Genomic DNA, 14,610 nt, shown 5'->3' on the forward strand with positions numbered 1-14,610 from the left:
TGCATAATAAAAGAGAAAGGAAAGAAATGGTGGTTCAACTATTAAATAAGGATGGCAAAATGACAGCAGATGACAAAGAAAAGGCAGAAGTGCTCAGTTCCTACTTTGGCTCAGTCTTCTCCCAAAAGAGGGTCTATGAGCCCCCAACAAAGACAGAGTACAGGCTGAAGGGGCAGGATTGCAGCTTGCGACTGATACGCATATGGTCAAGGAACACCTAATGACTTTGAATGAGTTCAAATCTCCAGGGCCAGATGAACTGCATCCTAGAGTAATAAAGGAACTGGCAGAAGAGCTCTCAGAACCATTATCTTTTATGGTAGTCTATTATCTTTGAGATATCATGGAGGACGGGTGAAGTGACAGATTTTTGGAGGAGGGCTAATGTTGTCCTTATCTTCAAAAAGGGCAGAAAGGAGGAACCTGGGAACTTCAGACCAGTCAGTCTGACATCAATCCCTGGGAAAATTCTGGAGCAGATGAGAAAGCAATCCATCTGTAAGCACCTTGAAAACAATGCCGTGATTACTCGAAGCCAACATAGATTTGTCAGGAACAAATCCTGCCAGACGAATCTGATCTCATTTTTTGATCAAGTAACCTCCCTTGTGGACTGTGGGGATGCTGTGGACATAATATACTTCGACTTCAGCAAAGCTTTCAACAGAGCGTCCCATTATATCCTGATGAGCAAAGTAGCTCAAAGTGGGCTAGATGAAACAACGATCCAGTGGATCCACAATTGGCTACAGAATGGGACTCAAAGAGTGCTTATCAATAGGATCTTCTCAAACTGGGGAGAGGTAACGAGCGGGGTTACCACAGGGCTCAGTCCTGGGCCCAGTGCTCTTCAACGTTTTTATTAATGACTTGGAGGAGGAGGTGCAGGGAATGCTGATAAAATTTGCAGATGACACAAAATTGGGTGGGATAGCTAATACTTTGGAAGACAGAAACAAAATTCAAAGTGATCTTGATAGGCTGGAACGCTGGGCAGAAAACAGAATGACATTTAATAGGGATAAATGCCAAGTTCTGTACCTAGGAAAAAGAAACCAAATGGGCGATTTGTGGCTCAACAACACTACAAGTGAGAAGGATCTTGGAATTGTTGTCGATCACAGGCTGAATATGAGCCAACAATGTGATGTGGATGCAAAAAAGGCCAATGCTATTTGGGGCTGCATTAATAGAAGCATAGCTTCCAAATCCAGGAAGTACTAGTTCCCCTCTACTCAGCACTGGTTAGGCCTCATCTGGAGTACTGTGTCCAGTTCTGGGCACCACATTTTAAGAAGGATGAAGACAAACTGGAGAAGGTTCAGGGGAGGGCAACAAAGATGATCAGGGGACTGGAAACAAAGCCCTATGAGGACAGACTGAAAGAAGTGGGCATGTTTAGCCTTGAGAAGACTGAGGGGAGATATTATAGCGCTCTTCAAGTACTTGAAAGGTTGTCACAGAGAGGAAGGCCAGGATCTCTTCTCGATCATGCCAGAGTGCAGGACATGGAATCATGGGCTCAAGTTACAGGAAGCCAGATTCCGGCTGAACATCAGGAAACACTTCCTGACTGTTAGAGCAATACAACAATGGAACCAATTCCCTAGGGAGGTAGTGGGCTCTCCCATACTGGAGGCATTCAAGAAGAGGCTGGACAGCCATCTGTCAGGGATGCTCTGACTTGGATTCCTGCATTGAGCAGGGGGTTGGACTCGATGGCCTTGTAGGCCCCTTCCAACCCTACTATTCTATGACTCTGTAAGATCCTTGGCAAACTTTAGCATTAATAATGCAAGAATAACATTTACAGCAAAATCCTTGTCTCTCTAAGACCTGTGATCAGGAGATGGGGGTACACTTAAGGTTGATGCCAATACTGATACCAGCACTCACCATTTTGAGCACAGAATTTTCCTTTTAAAAGAATGCAACAACACATTTTCTGATACGCCATGTTTTTATTTGTGTACCTTATACAGTTTGTAAGGCAGCATATAATAGTAATAATAGAGAGATAAGCATTGAGCCTGGTTGTTCAAAACACTGCAGTCTTGCCACTGACTTCCATGTAGGTGGTATTGCTGTTTGCTTCATGACCGTACTAAGATAATCTATTGTAATTTTTGTTAGCTGTGATTCAGGACAAACACCCCCTTTCTAAGATTTGCTACAAGAGTTCTGGGTGGGGTTTATCAACAACAAAACTTGACCCTTGTAGCTGAGCGTGTATATTCCAGGACACCTACAACTCTGCTCAGACGACAGGTTGAAGCTAAAATACATCTCTCGTAGGGTCATGTAGAAGCTACTTTTGGGTCCCATCTGGCAGGCAGGCAGGTGGTAGAGACCTTTGTCTTGTCTCACCAGCAGAATGCAGCCTCTGAAGTTTTCTAGGAGAGGTAAGAGATATGCATTGCTGGTGCGGGGTTCAATAGGAGAACTCATGCAGGAAAGAGACCATCCCTGGTTCCATCACTGGGGTTTCTTCTCCTTGGCCCCAGGCTATGGAGTATTGTGGAGAGCGGATTGCCCAGCTGTCTCCCCCCACCCCCTGTGGTTGCTGCAATTTTGGCAAAGGGCTTGGTGAAGTATATTTGCTGCTCTGTGATGGAGCTCACTGCTCCATCTTCCATAGAGGGACTGCAGTTGCCACAGCTCTTTGTGGGGACAGTCGCAACAGCATACTTTTAGACAGCTCTGTGCCATCTGTGTACTTCCTCTTCCCATGGGGAAAAAGGTTTGAGATGCTAATACCCCCCCATCCCTTGTGGTTGACATATGGGATGGGCCAGCCACACTGGGCAAAGCTGATTTGGCTCATTTGGGCAATACCTGTCTTCCCCTCCCAGAAGGGTGGAGTATTGCATGCCAGGCAAGTACCATGGCAGAGCTGTTAGGATGCAGGGGTGATAGCCTGCTGAAGAACCCCATGTCTCTGTGTAGGTGTTGCAAAAATAGTATACCAGTATAATAAGCTAAAGTGCTAGACCTAAGGTTTACATTCCATTCATTAGAGAGAATTTGCAACAATAAATCATTTTGAGGATCAAGCTGCTCATTGGAATAAATGAGAAAAACACTTAAATTATGTTCCATTTTGTTTGCATTTTAGGCCAAACATGTTTAAGATTGCTGGTTGGTCTATCTTGATAGTTACTCTCTTTTTGGGAGTACTCATCTTCAGCTACTTTAGGTATGTAAAAATATTTCGGTCGCTCAGTTTTGTGGACCCACTGCTGTCACTTCATCCACATCTTCATGCAACAGCTTCTTCAGAGGAAAAAAAGGAGGAGTAATTTATTTACCAGTCTCTATTTATTATATTGTATGTAAACTGTAAGAATACTATATGTTTTAAAGTAAGATTAAGACAAGTATGCTTTTAACAAGCAGTTTTCTACATTTCCTTTAGTTAGTTTTTAACGTTTCTCTAAGTCTCACTCTCAAGCTGGTCCATTGCTTGCCCTACCCCCTGAGAATCTTGTAATAGTAATATTAGAATAAGACATGGATTTCCAGGACTAAGCCACATGGACTTCATGTGACACTACTAGTGACTTTTGGGTACCAAGAAGTGAATCCCTGACTCCATTCATGGTATTAGTAATGTTGGTGGTAGATAAGTGGTAGTCTTGGGTGTTACGACAAGTTTACTGTGTATGTGTGTATCTATACCCTTATATATGGCAAACAAGAATAGTCCGGGAAATATATTGTTTAGCATTTAAAAATTGCAATAAAAGAATTTCTTATACCAAAATGCTCAGGAAGATATGGTCTATCACAAAACCGAATTCATCACCACCCTGGAAGCTCCCACACACCCTTTTTATGGCACCACTTTTGTTTTTCCACACACTTCTCTATTAAATGTAATATCTCCTGAAATAATTAAGATAACAGAATGAATCAAACCCTCTGAAAGGCCACATTACAAGCCTCAATTGAATACAGAGCACATGGAATTTACATACAATCCAAGTTGTAATGTGGCTAAAATAAATTATGCTATATATTTAAACTCATGTTCAGATATCCTAATAAGCCATCTTGCTGAGAAATGAGCAAACGTGCTAGTACATGCTGCTTGATTACTCCCCATTTGGCTCCTCCTGCCAGGAGAAGCAGTTCAACAAGCTCTCCATTTTGTTTAGCATGAAGTCTGAACTAGGATCTTTGACTTGTTCCTTTCCTAACAAGCCAGAGTCATAAGTCATGGCTTATGACATGCTCTTTTTAAGAAAAAGAGATCGGGGTTCGGAAGTCACACAAAACAAAACCATGGAAGGAGAGTCCCTAGCTTGTTTAAACACTCACAGGAGGAGCTAAGCGAGAGGGACCAAGTAGTGTGCACCAGATGAATGGGACTGGGAGCTCAAAGAGAAAAGATATGAACCATGGCATAGGGCCAATGGAAGCTTTTCCGTTGGGGCAAGATATGTATTTTCACTAGGACTGTGGTATAGAGGAAAAGGATTAAGGACCTTAGAAGGCTGCCTTATACAGAGCCTAACAGTTGGTCTTTCTAGCTTAGTATTGTCTACACTGACACACAACAACTCTCCAGGGTTACAGATACGAGCCTTTCTCAGCGATACCTGGAGATGCCAGGAACTGAACCTGGCATCTTTTGCAATCCTTTTCAGGACCTCCTGCAGCTGCTGTTTAAGATGGAAATGCTAGACAAGTTAATTGCATCCACACAAATTATCATTACGTCTAGTTTGGCTTTAAATCCTCTTCTTAGTGATTTTGCTGGGAATGAGGAGGTGCAGTCTCCAAGCGCTGGGGTATTTCTTGATGGATGGCTCCTAGCACTACCAAGCAAAAGACATTGTGCAGCTTTTCCACCTTTTCCTCAACATTTTTTTTGCATAAAGAAAAGAAGGGTGAAAGAACCAGAGAGAAAATACAGGAGAGATAAAACTGTAAGACATCACCTGGACACTGATGCATATGTATAATTTTGTGAATGAGGCAGGGTGACTGCAGAATGAAAATCTCATCTGGAAGCACCCTTACCCCATTGTCCTTTTTTCTGTAGGCATTAGGCAACTCATACTTGCACCTTGGAATGAGAAAGGGAATACAAATAGCTTAAGGTGTAGTACAGTATTAGACAGATTTCCAAGATAGGAGGAAATCATGTTCACACTATAATGGAGAGAAACTTATGAGAAAAGAATTTCATCTACTGCCTTTACCACAACGGATACTACCAATAATAAAATGAAAAGGATACAACTACAAACATAAAATTTATTTAATCTACACGACATTAAACAAGTATGGGCAATCACACCCATAGTATTTTATTAATCTCTGGAAAGTATCCGCACAGGAGCAGCTATTTAGAAAAGCGTTGAGTATTGTTCGAATTTTTTAAGCCTTTCAAATAAACGTTATGCACTTTCCTGGCAATATTCGTTCAAACATAGTTTTGCAATCTCAGGTCTACAGAAAATGGAACAAAAATCCTTTACAGGCATTAAAACCGGCTAAGAATTATATCGCTAACTTACATGGCCGAACGTTTGCAAGAAAGTAGCTCCCCTCATCCCCACACCTTTCTTTAGAAAGTACACATATGCCTTTTCCCGGGGCAGAAAATACGATTTCAAAGACACTTGGGAGATACTTTACCTTCATCACCATATTGCACCTGGTCCACAGTCATCTTGTCGCAGGGATAGGTGACGACAGAAAAGGATGGCTTTCACAAACGAAGATTCCCCCTGTTGCTGCCGGAGAACATACCAAAGAAAAGAAACAACTACTCTGCCACCTAGTTTTCAAATGCCGACGACGTCTATCTGATTCTCCCCTGCCATTAGGGTCAAAAGACCCGCCCCTTCATCTGCATAAAATGAAAAGGGAGATTTCACGCCCATATATAGAAAGAACTACGTTTCCCGGGGTGCATTGCGGCTAACTTCGCAGGGTCTCCGGGAGATGGCCGCACGTCACCCTGGGAGGTGTAGTTACTGTTGGCCTCACCGTGGGAGGGGGCAGCACACTCTCCAGCTGCGTAGCTTGGGCGTTGCCCTAGGCCGATAGGGGGCGCGCGAGAAACGGCGTCGGTTGCTACTATCGGTTTGGGCGGGTTCCTGGGCCATAGCGATGGCGCGCCTTTTGTCCCCGGTTGTGAGGGCCCAGCTCCTGTTGCTTTGCCTGTGGCTGAGAGGATGCTGGGCAGTGTGGAGGTGCGGGAGCGAAGGATGACACCGGGGGCTAAGAAGGTTGGGGAGGGGGTGTCAGAGACGGACAAAGGGGGAGTGTCTTGCCCGCGGGTAATGGGCGGCCCTCGTGGTGACTACAGCTTGAACCCTCATGACGAGTGAAAGTCATAGATGAGGTAAAGCACTGCCATAGCTGGCCTCCTCCCAAAGCCCGTTACACTGGTCTAAATTTTAGACTCTAAAATTAAAACAGCTATGGGTTTTCAGATTGAAACTGTGGTCTGCTTTTGCATTCTGACTAGGAGGCTCTAATTCTATGATACTTAAATGAAAGTAAGCCCCACTACTCCCTAGAACGTCTACACAAACATTCATGGAGGATTGTAAAGTGCAATGACAATTCTAAAGCTTACTATGGAGTCTCAGCATAATCCCTTTCCATGTTGTTTTGGTGTTACCAGTTTCAGAACAGGGCTAGAAGACCACTTGAACCCAGTGAAACGTACTTCTGAGTAAGCACTGAGATGAGCTCCATGAGAAATATTTCCTAAGAGAAAATTATTTGCAGTACTGAGTCAGTCGTAGTCCAAAAGCCCGTGTATGTACACATCATAATGTACAAAAGGTTTGACTGTCTGGATGTCTTACAAAAGTGGTGGCATCTCCAAAACTGCCAGTCTTATGGGCAACTGTTGGGGCATTTAGGGGGTAGCCTCTTTTGGGGGCCAATAATTATGTCATACAGTACACAGATGAAACAAGCAACCTTTGTTGGGGAATAGTGTATATGATTCTAGTCTGTCCAATCTGACTGAACCCATTCCTTATCCATCCAAAAAGGGGGATGTTAATTCTGTTATAAGATATATGGCTGAAATTGGTAGCATTTGGTAGAGATCACCTTTCCTTTATCTAACTGCTTTATGTGGGGGCCAATCCTAAATCAGATCATTTAATATGATCCAAGACATAACAATTTCCAATATACTTGCTTAGAACTATGTACATTGTTTCTGAAATTATGAACTATTTTAGCAATAAAGTCAAAGTATAGTATTATTTTTGCTATAAGAATATTTTCATATTTCAGTTATAAGAGCACTGAAACCATTAACATGCAACCCCCAGAAAAGCCCAACATAAACTCCCTATTACCCCTTGTACTCCAGACCCAAAGCCCTAATGAAGAAAAAGTGGCTTGTGCTTTCTCCTTTCTTTCTAGAATATTCCCCTTTCTTGAAAAGGTTGCCATATAGGCTCATCCAGTGAAGCAATGCAATCCACTTAGAGATTTTCATATTGATGATCCCAATGTCTCTGCTAGTTTTCTCACAGCTGTGAACCTCAAATTATTCCTTGCCTGTTTCCATTCAAACATTTTCTTCATCATTTAAGAGTGAAACGTTTCTCAGAAAAATGATCAACCTACCTATGTCATTGTGGTGTAAGACAATGTCACTTGGTGAGGTACATGACATTGCAAGGTGGTAAATCAGTTAGGAATCTGACTCTCCATCGGTACATTTGAAGGAACTCTCTTCACTGCATTGTATAATATAATCTACAGTATGGAAAACCTAACTAATTCCTTTAAGGGTTCCATGCAATACCTTGAGAGCAAGCATTACATAATCCTCAGAGTTTCATCCTTTCACTAATAACAGCACTAGAACCTCTTTGAATTTACCATTTTGTAGTGCTCTAATGAAATCAGAAGGTCATCTAATTTCTACTCTAGAAATTGCATACTGCTGGTCAGAGCAGCTAATGTTGTCCCTTCTGTCTCATTTGGGGACTTTTATTGATGGAGTAAGTGTCCTCCTGTCCAGTTTTGATATATGACAGGCAGATGTGAAATCCACCAAAGAATAGGAACAACTTGTCAAACTTAGGATTTTCATCTGCTTTTATTTTAATTGCAAGTTTTGTAATTGCCAAATCATATGTCACAATGTGCCTGCTGGCACTTCTCAGCTATTTTGTGGTATCTTTTAATTCTTTCTTCCACAACCTGCAGCAATGTTGGGTACTGGTTGATTTGTGGGAAATACCTGGTTTTCTGTTGGGGAACTTTATCCACCTAAACTTTGGATTTCCAACCTGTCCACATAGGAGCTCTCTGTCTTAAATGCCAGTAACATCCACATAGTGTCAAACACAATGAAATCTTTATAATTATCTGGATCTTTTGCCATCAAGTGGTACAAATTTACTCTTTAATAGTTTTGTGCTGCTTCCAGACAAGGTGTTTATTGTGAATCATCCTGCATCATTCATGGACTTTTACAGGGGTTCAAATGTTGCCATCTTACATTTGTAACCCTCCTGTATTTTCTCATCACTTTTTCTATCTTTTTTCTTTCCACAATAAATCCATTATGGAAAAAAGATAGAACAGCTCGTATGGTAGTACTAGGAGCCCTCTGTCTGGAAACACCTTTGGTCTATTCCTGTATGGTTCCAGATCCAAACCAAAAGCTGTGAAAGGTCCTCTTTTTGCTATTGAGGGTTTTGGTAAAGTGTCAACAGTTTCTTCTCTGGGTTCCTATACAACATTTTGAAAACAGACATCATCTGTGTCATGGAGAACCCCCTTTCCATCAATCGTGTTGACATAAACATCATATCCATCCCAGGCAACTCCTGTTATTAACTGTGCTAATGATTTCATTCCTTCTGGGATAGCCCACACTGCTCATCAAGGGATGCAAATGTTAATTCAATCCTAATTTTTTTCAGCAGCTGACACTGTGCCCAGGATATTTAAGAATATCACGGATCTTCCTATTGCCAGTAATACTTTTCTTTTCAAAACCAATTGGAAATTTTTAATGGCTTCATATGTCCATTTGTTACAACATGAACAAAATCATGCCAAAACAGTGTTGTGTGCCCGCAGCTCACACCTATTAATGACATCACTCCCTAGCAATCTTGCTGTTAAGGGATTTCATGGCTCCCTGTCTGGTGGCTGCTGGTGATTATGCAGGCACCTTCCCACAGTAAGTCCCTCAAACAGAAGTGCCAATACATTTCTGGAGCTGTAATATCAATTCCTTACTTAGTACAGTAGAAATTGTTATGATTCAGATCATATTAAATGTCTCATTTGGGACGGGCCCCACATAAAGCAGTCAGATTGGATATTTTAAGATTTAGGAAGGTGAACTCTACCAAATGGTACCAGTTTTAGCCATATATCTTATAAACATAATCAATGGCCCCCTTTTTGGAGGAGTCAGAAAGGGGGTTACACCTAACAAAGCCAGTCAGATTGAACACTCTGGAATTATATATACTATTCTCCAACAGGTACTGGTTGTTTCATCCATGTACCTTATGACATCATTGCCCCTGAAAAGTGGTTTGGTGGGCTCTCCCCTTAAATGCCCCATTAGTTGACTGATAATTTTGGAGATACCACAACCTTTGTAAGATGTCTAGATAGTCAAACCTTTGTACCTTATGACATAAGCATTTTGACATGCACTCTTGGACTAACAGTTTTCCTCTCATGTTCTGTTTTACAACAAAAAAAAAGCAATAGAGGATGCAATCTGCAGTAAAAGAGTACAAGGGTAAGGGATTTTTAGCTCTTTCCCTTCTGGCTGTTTTTCTGATCAAAATCACCTCCCCCCAGGGCATGTTTACTGTCTGTGGGGAAAAAGATAATTTCCACCACAGGACAAAAAGCACTTTGGAAGGTAGGTCTATAGCAGAAAAATTGCGGGAGAGAAAAGGATTAAGAAGTCAAGGGCCGCTTTGTATTCTAGTCTTCTGAAGATTATGCTTAATGCAACTGAGCACCAACTTGCACCTTATCCTGATCAGGGCTTTGCACCAGTTTCCTGATAAAAATACTTCTCTTGCTATTTATCCCCAGTGGCTAAGGCCAGTAGCTCAGTGCTAGAGCACATGGTTTGTATGCAGAAGGTCCCAAGTTCAGTTCCCAGAATCTCCAGCTTCAAAATATAAGATGAGCGCTGCTGGATCAGACCAAAGGTCTATCTAGTCCAGCATCCTGTTTCCCACAATGGCCAACGAGATGCCAATGGGAATCATAGAATCATAGAATAGTAGGGTTGGAAGGGGCCTATAAGACCACTGAGTCCAACCCCCTGCTCAGTGCAGGAATCCAGGTCAGAGCATCCCTGACAGATGGCTGTCCAGCCTCTTCTTGAATGCCTCCAGTATGGGAGAGCCCACCACCTCCCTAGGGAATTGGTTCCATTGTCGTATTGCTCTAACAGTCAAGAAGTGTTTCCTGATGTTCAGCCGGAATCTGGCTTCCTGTAACTTGAGCCCATGATTCTTGAGTTCTGCACTCTGGGATGATGGGGAAGAGATCCTGGCCTTCCTCTCTGTGACAACCTTTCAAGTACTTGAAGAGCGCTATCCTATCTCCCCTCAGTCTTCTCAGGGCTAAACATGCCCAGTTCTTTCAGTCTCTCCTCATAGGGCTTTGTTTCCAGTCCCCTGATCATCTTTGTTGCCCTCCTCTGAACCCTCTCCAGCTTGTCTGCATCCTTCTTAAAGTGCGGTGCGCAGAACTGGACACAGTACTCCAGATAAGGCCTAACCAGTGCTGAGTAGAAGGGAACTAGTACTTCCCGGGATTTGGAAGCTATGCTTCTATTAATGCAGCCCCAAATAGCATTTGCCTTTTTTGCGGCCACATCACATTGTTGGCTCATATTCAGCTTGTGATCTACAACAATTCCAAGATCCTTCTCGCTTGTAGTACTGTTGAGCCACGTATCTCCCATTTGTAACTGTGCATTTTGGTCTCTTTTTCCTAGGTGAAGAACTTGGCATTTATCCCTATTAAATTTCATTGTTATTTTCTGCCCAGCGTTCCAGTCTATTAAGATCACTTTGAATTTTGTTTCTGTCCTCCGAGGTATTAGCTATCCAATTTTGTGTCATCTTCAAAACTGATCAGCATTCCCTGCACCTCCTCCTCCAAGTCACTAATAAAAATGTTGAAGAGCACTGGGCCCAGGACTGAACCCTGCGGTTTCCTGCTTGTTACCTCTCCCCAGTTTGAGAAGATCCCATTGATAAGCACTCTTTGAGTCTGATTTTGTAGCCAACTGTGGATCTACCTGATGGTTGTTTCATCTAGCCCACTTCTAGCTAGTTTGCTCATCAGGATATCATGGGGCACTTTGTTGAAGGCTTTGCTGAAGTCGAGGTATATTATGTCCACAGCATTCCCACAGTCCACAAGGGAGGTTACTAGATCAAAAAATGAGATTAGATTCATTTGGCAGGATTTGTTCTTGACAAATCCATGTTGGCTTCGAGTAATCACTGCATTGTTTTCAAGGTGCTTACAGAGTGATTGCTTTATAAACTGCTCCAGAATTTTACCAGGGATTGATGTCAGACTGACTGGTCTGTAGTTCCCAGGTTCCTCCTTTTTACCCTTTTTGAAGATAGGGACAACATTAGCCCTCTTCCAGTCATCTGGCCCTTCACCCATCGTCCATGATGTCTCAAAGAAAATAGACAGTGGTTCTGAGAGTTCTTCTGCCAGTTTCTTTATTACTCTAGGATGCAGTTCATCTGGCCCTGGAGATTTGAAGACAGCAAAAAATAAGGAACGCAAATGGTGGTACGCATTTTTGTTTTTGTTTTAACTGGGATGTGATAGGCTATGTAAGTCTTTATGTAGCCTATCATGTCTCTGTAAAAAAAAAAAACCCAAATGACCAGACTGCAAATGGCGGCGGCGGCAGCCGGTCAGAAGACCAGCCACTGGAGCTGCCGCCACCGCCCAGAACATCCTCCCCAGGTAAGTCTCGTCCCGGGGGGGATCCGCGGGGGGCAGGGGGGTGGCAGGCCGTTCCGCCATAGATTTCGGGGGGCCGAATGCACTGGCATTTGGCCTCAACGAGATCCGTGGCAGAATTCTCTGACATCCCTAGTTAGGATCAAGTCAAGGATAGCCAATCCTCTAGTTCCTTCCTCTACTTTCTGTAGGAGGAAGTTATCCACCACACAAGTCAGGAATTTCCTGGAGGGGCCATGTTTTGCATCACCATGTTCTCCAAACAAATATCGGGGAAATGGAAGTCCCCCATGACTACTATATCATGCTCCCTTCAAACATTGGCTATTTGCTTTTCAAAAGTTCCATCCTCGTCTTCTACTTGATGGGGTGGCCAGTAGTAGACTCCAACCACCATGTTCCTTTTATTCTTTGCTCTATTTATTTTAACCCAGATGCTTACGATGGGGCTACCAAGCTCATCCTCCTGTATTTCTGTGCAGAGATATGTATTTTTAACATACAGTGCAACCTCACCTCCCTTTCTGTTCCTCCTGTTCTTTTTGAACAAGTTATATCCTTCAATTGCTGTATTCCAGTCATGGGAGTCATCCCAGCAAGACTCAGTTACACCTATCAAGTCATAATTTCCCTCCTGTATTAAGAGTTCAAGTTTGTTCTGTTTGTTTCCCATACTCTGGGCATTAGTAGGGATGTACGAAAGTCACTTACCTTTTCGCAGCTTGGCTTTGCGGTGAGGGGGAGGCGATTCGCTTCTCCCCCCGAAGTTCAGGCGAGGGGGGGGAGGCGTCCCGCCTCGCCCGGCCGAAATTCAGGCCGGGGGCGGAGGCTCCCCACCTCGCCCGGCCGAAATTCAGGCGGGGGAGAAGCGCCCCGTCTCCCCGGCCGCGAAACAAAAAGAAAAAAAAAAAGACCCTGTGATAGGCTACATGATGATTTACGTAGCCTATCATGGCTAGATTTCCAAAGTCAGCCGTGATAGGCTACGTAAATCATCACGTAGCCTATCTAGGGTTGGTGGAGAATTTCTCCCCGAAACTTCGGGGGGCTGAGCGCCAACGTGTTCAGCCCCCCGAACAAGTTTCGGGGAGAAATCCTCCGAACCCCCCCCCCGCACCCCACCTGGGACAGGACTTACCTTCGCCGAATGTCCCCCCTGGCAGCGGGTCCGGCTGGCGGTTTGGCGGGTGTTCGAGCGGGGCGGGAGCAGCAGCCGGTCTTTCGACCGGCTGCCGCCGCCGCCATTGCAATAAAAGAAAAAAAAATGCCCCCTGACTTTGGAAATCTAGCCGTGATAGGCTACGTCAATCGTCACGTAGCCTATCACGGGTGACTTTAAAAAAAAAAAGTGTGTACGGATAATGGCGGCCCCCATAGGGAGCCGCCATTCCCGTTCCTTATTTGGTCGCTGTAGTCTACGTAAATCTTTACGTAGACTACGGCGAAAATAAGGGCAACGCAAATAGCGTTGCCCTTATTTTCGCCGTAGTCTATGTAAATCTTTACGTAGACTACAGCGACCAAATAAGGAACGGGAATGGCGGCTCCCTATGGGGGCCGCCATTATCTGTACACACTTTTTTTTTTTAAAGTCACCCGTGATATGCTACGTGACGATTGACGTAGCCTATCCTGGCTGACTTTGCAGATCTAGCCGTGATAGGCTACGTGAATCGTCACGTAGCCTATCAGGGGGCGTTTTTTTTAAAAAAAAAACTTTCGCGGCCGGGCGAGGCGGGAAGCCTCCTTCCCGGCCTGAATTTCGGCCGGGGCGAGGCGGGAAGCCTCCCCCCCGGCCTGAATTTCGGCCGGGGCGAGGCGGGAAGCCTCCCCCCCGGCCTGAATTTCGGCCGGGGCAAGGCGGGAAGCCTCCCCCCCCGGCCTGAACTTCGCGGGGGGAGCAGCGAAGCTCCTCCCCCCCACCGCGAACGTCTTTCGAGGACAGGTAAGGGACTTTCGTCCACCCCTAAGCCTATCACGGGTGACTTTGGGGGGGGGGAAAGCGTGTACGCAAATGACGGCACCCATGGGGCGCCGCCATTTGAGTTCCTTATTTTGGCACGTCTAGTCTACGTAAAGATTTACATAGACTACGGCGAAAATAAGGGCAACGCAAATAGCGTTCCCTTATTTTCGCCATAGTCTACGTAAATCTTTACGTAGACTAGACGTGCCAAAATGAGGAATGCAAATGGCGGCGCCCCATGGGTGCCACCATTTGCATACACGCTTTTTTTTTTTCAAAGTCAGCTGTAATAGGCTACGTGACGATTTACATAGCCTATCATGGCTGACTTTGGAAATCTAGCCGTAATAGGCTACGTAAATCGTTACGTAGCCTATCACGGGTGTGGTGTTTTTTTTTTACTTTAGTTTTTTTTTTTTGCAATGGTGGCGGCGGCAGCCGGTCGGGAGACCAGCCGCTGCCCCCACCAGCGCCGAACTGCCGCCGGGACCCGCCGCCGAGAGGGACATTCGCCGAAGGTAAGTCCCGTCCCGGGGGGGGGCGGGGGGCCGGCGGGGAATTTCCCAACCAACTTCGGGGGGCCGAATGCGTCGGCGCTCGGCCTCCCGAAGATTCAGGGAGAAATTCTCCGCCATCCCTAGGCATTAGTGTATAGACATTGAAGACCA

General features: G+C 44.5%; 2 protein-coding genes across 2 annotated transcripts in view; both read left to right on the forward strand.

Moving 5' to 3' along the window:
- Positions 1-3,759, forward strand: part of LOC146359856 (cation channel sperm-associated auxiliary subunit epsilon-like) — a 201,478-nt gene extending 197,719 nt beyond the window's left edge. Inside the window, exon 22 of the mRNA XM_084828250.1 lies at positions 3,116-3,759. Coding sequence (XP_084684376.1) covers positions 3,116-3,299 — 184 coding nt within the window. The 3' untranslated portion in view covers positions 3,300-3,759. The remainder of the gene's footprint in view (positions 1-3,115) is intronic.
- Positions 3,760-6,119: 2,360 nt separating this feature from the next.
- Positions 6,120-14,610, forward strand: part of LOC146359857 (cation channel sperm-associated auxiliary subunit epsilon-like) — a 207,030-nt gene continuing 198,539 nt past the window's right edge. Inside the window, exon 1 of the mRNA XM_084828255.1 lies at positions 6,120-6,206. Within this exon, the coding sequence (XP_084684381.1) occupies positions 6,124-6,206 (83 nt within the window). The 5' untranslated portion in view covers positions 6,120-6,123. The remainder of the gene's footprint in view (positions 6,207-14,610) is intronic.

The sequence above is a fragment of the Heloderma suspectum genome, chromosome 1, assembly GCF_057233095.1.
Source record: "Heloderma suspectum isolate Gila_16-S chromosome 1, 16-S_ref, whole genome shotgun sequence".
Classification (NCBI taxonomy): Eukaryota; Metazoa; Chordata; class Lepidosauria; order Squamata; family Helodermatidae; genus Heloderma; species Heloderma suspectum.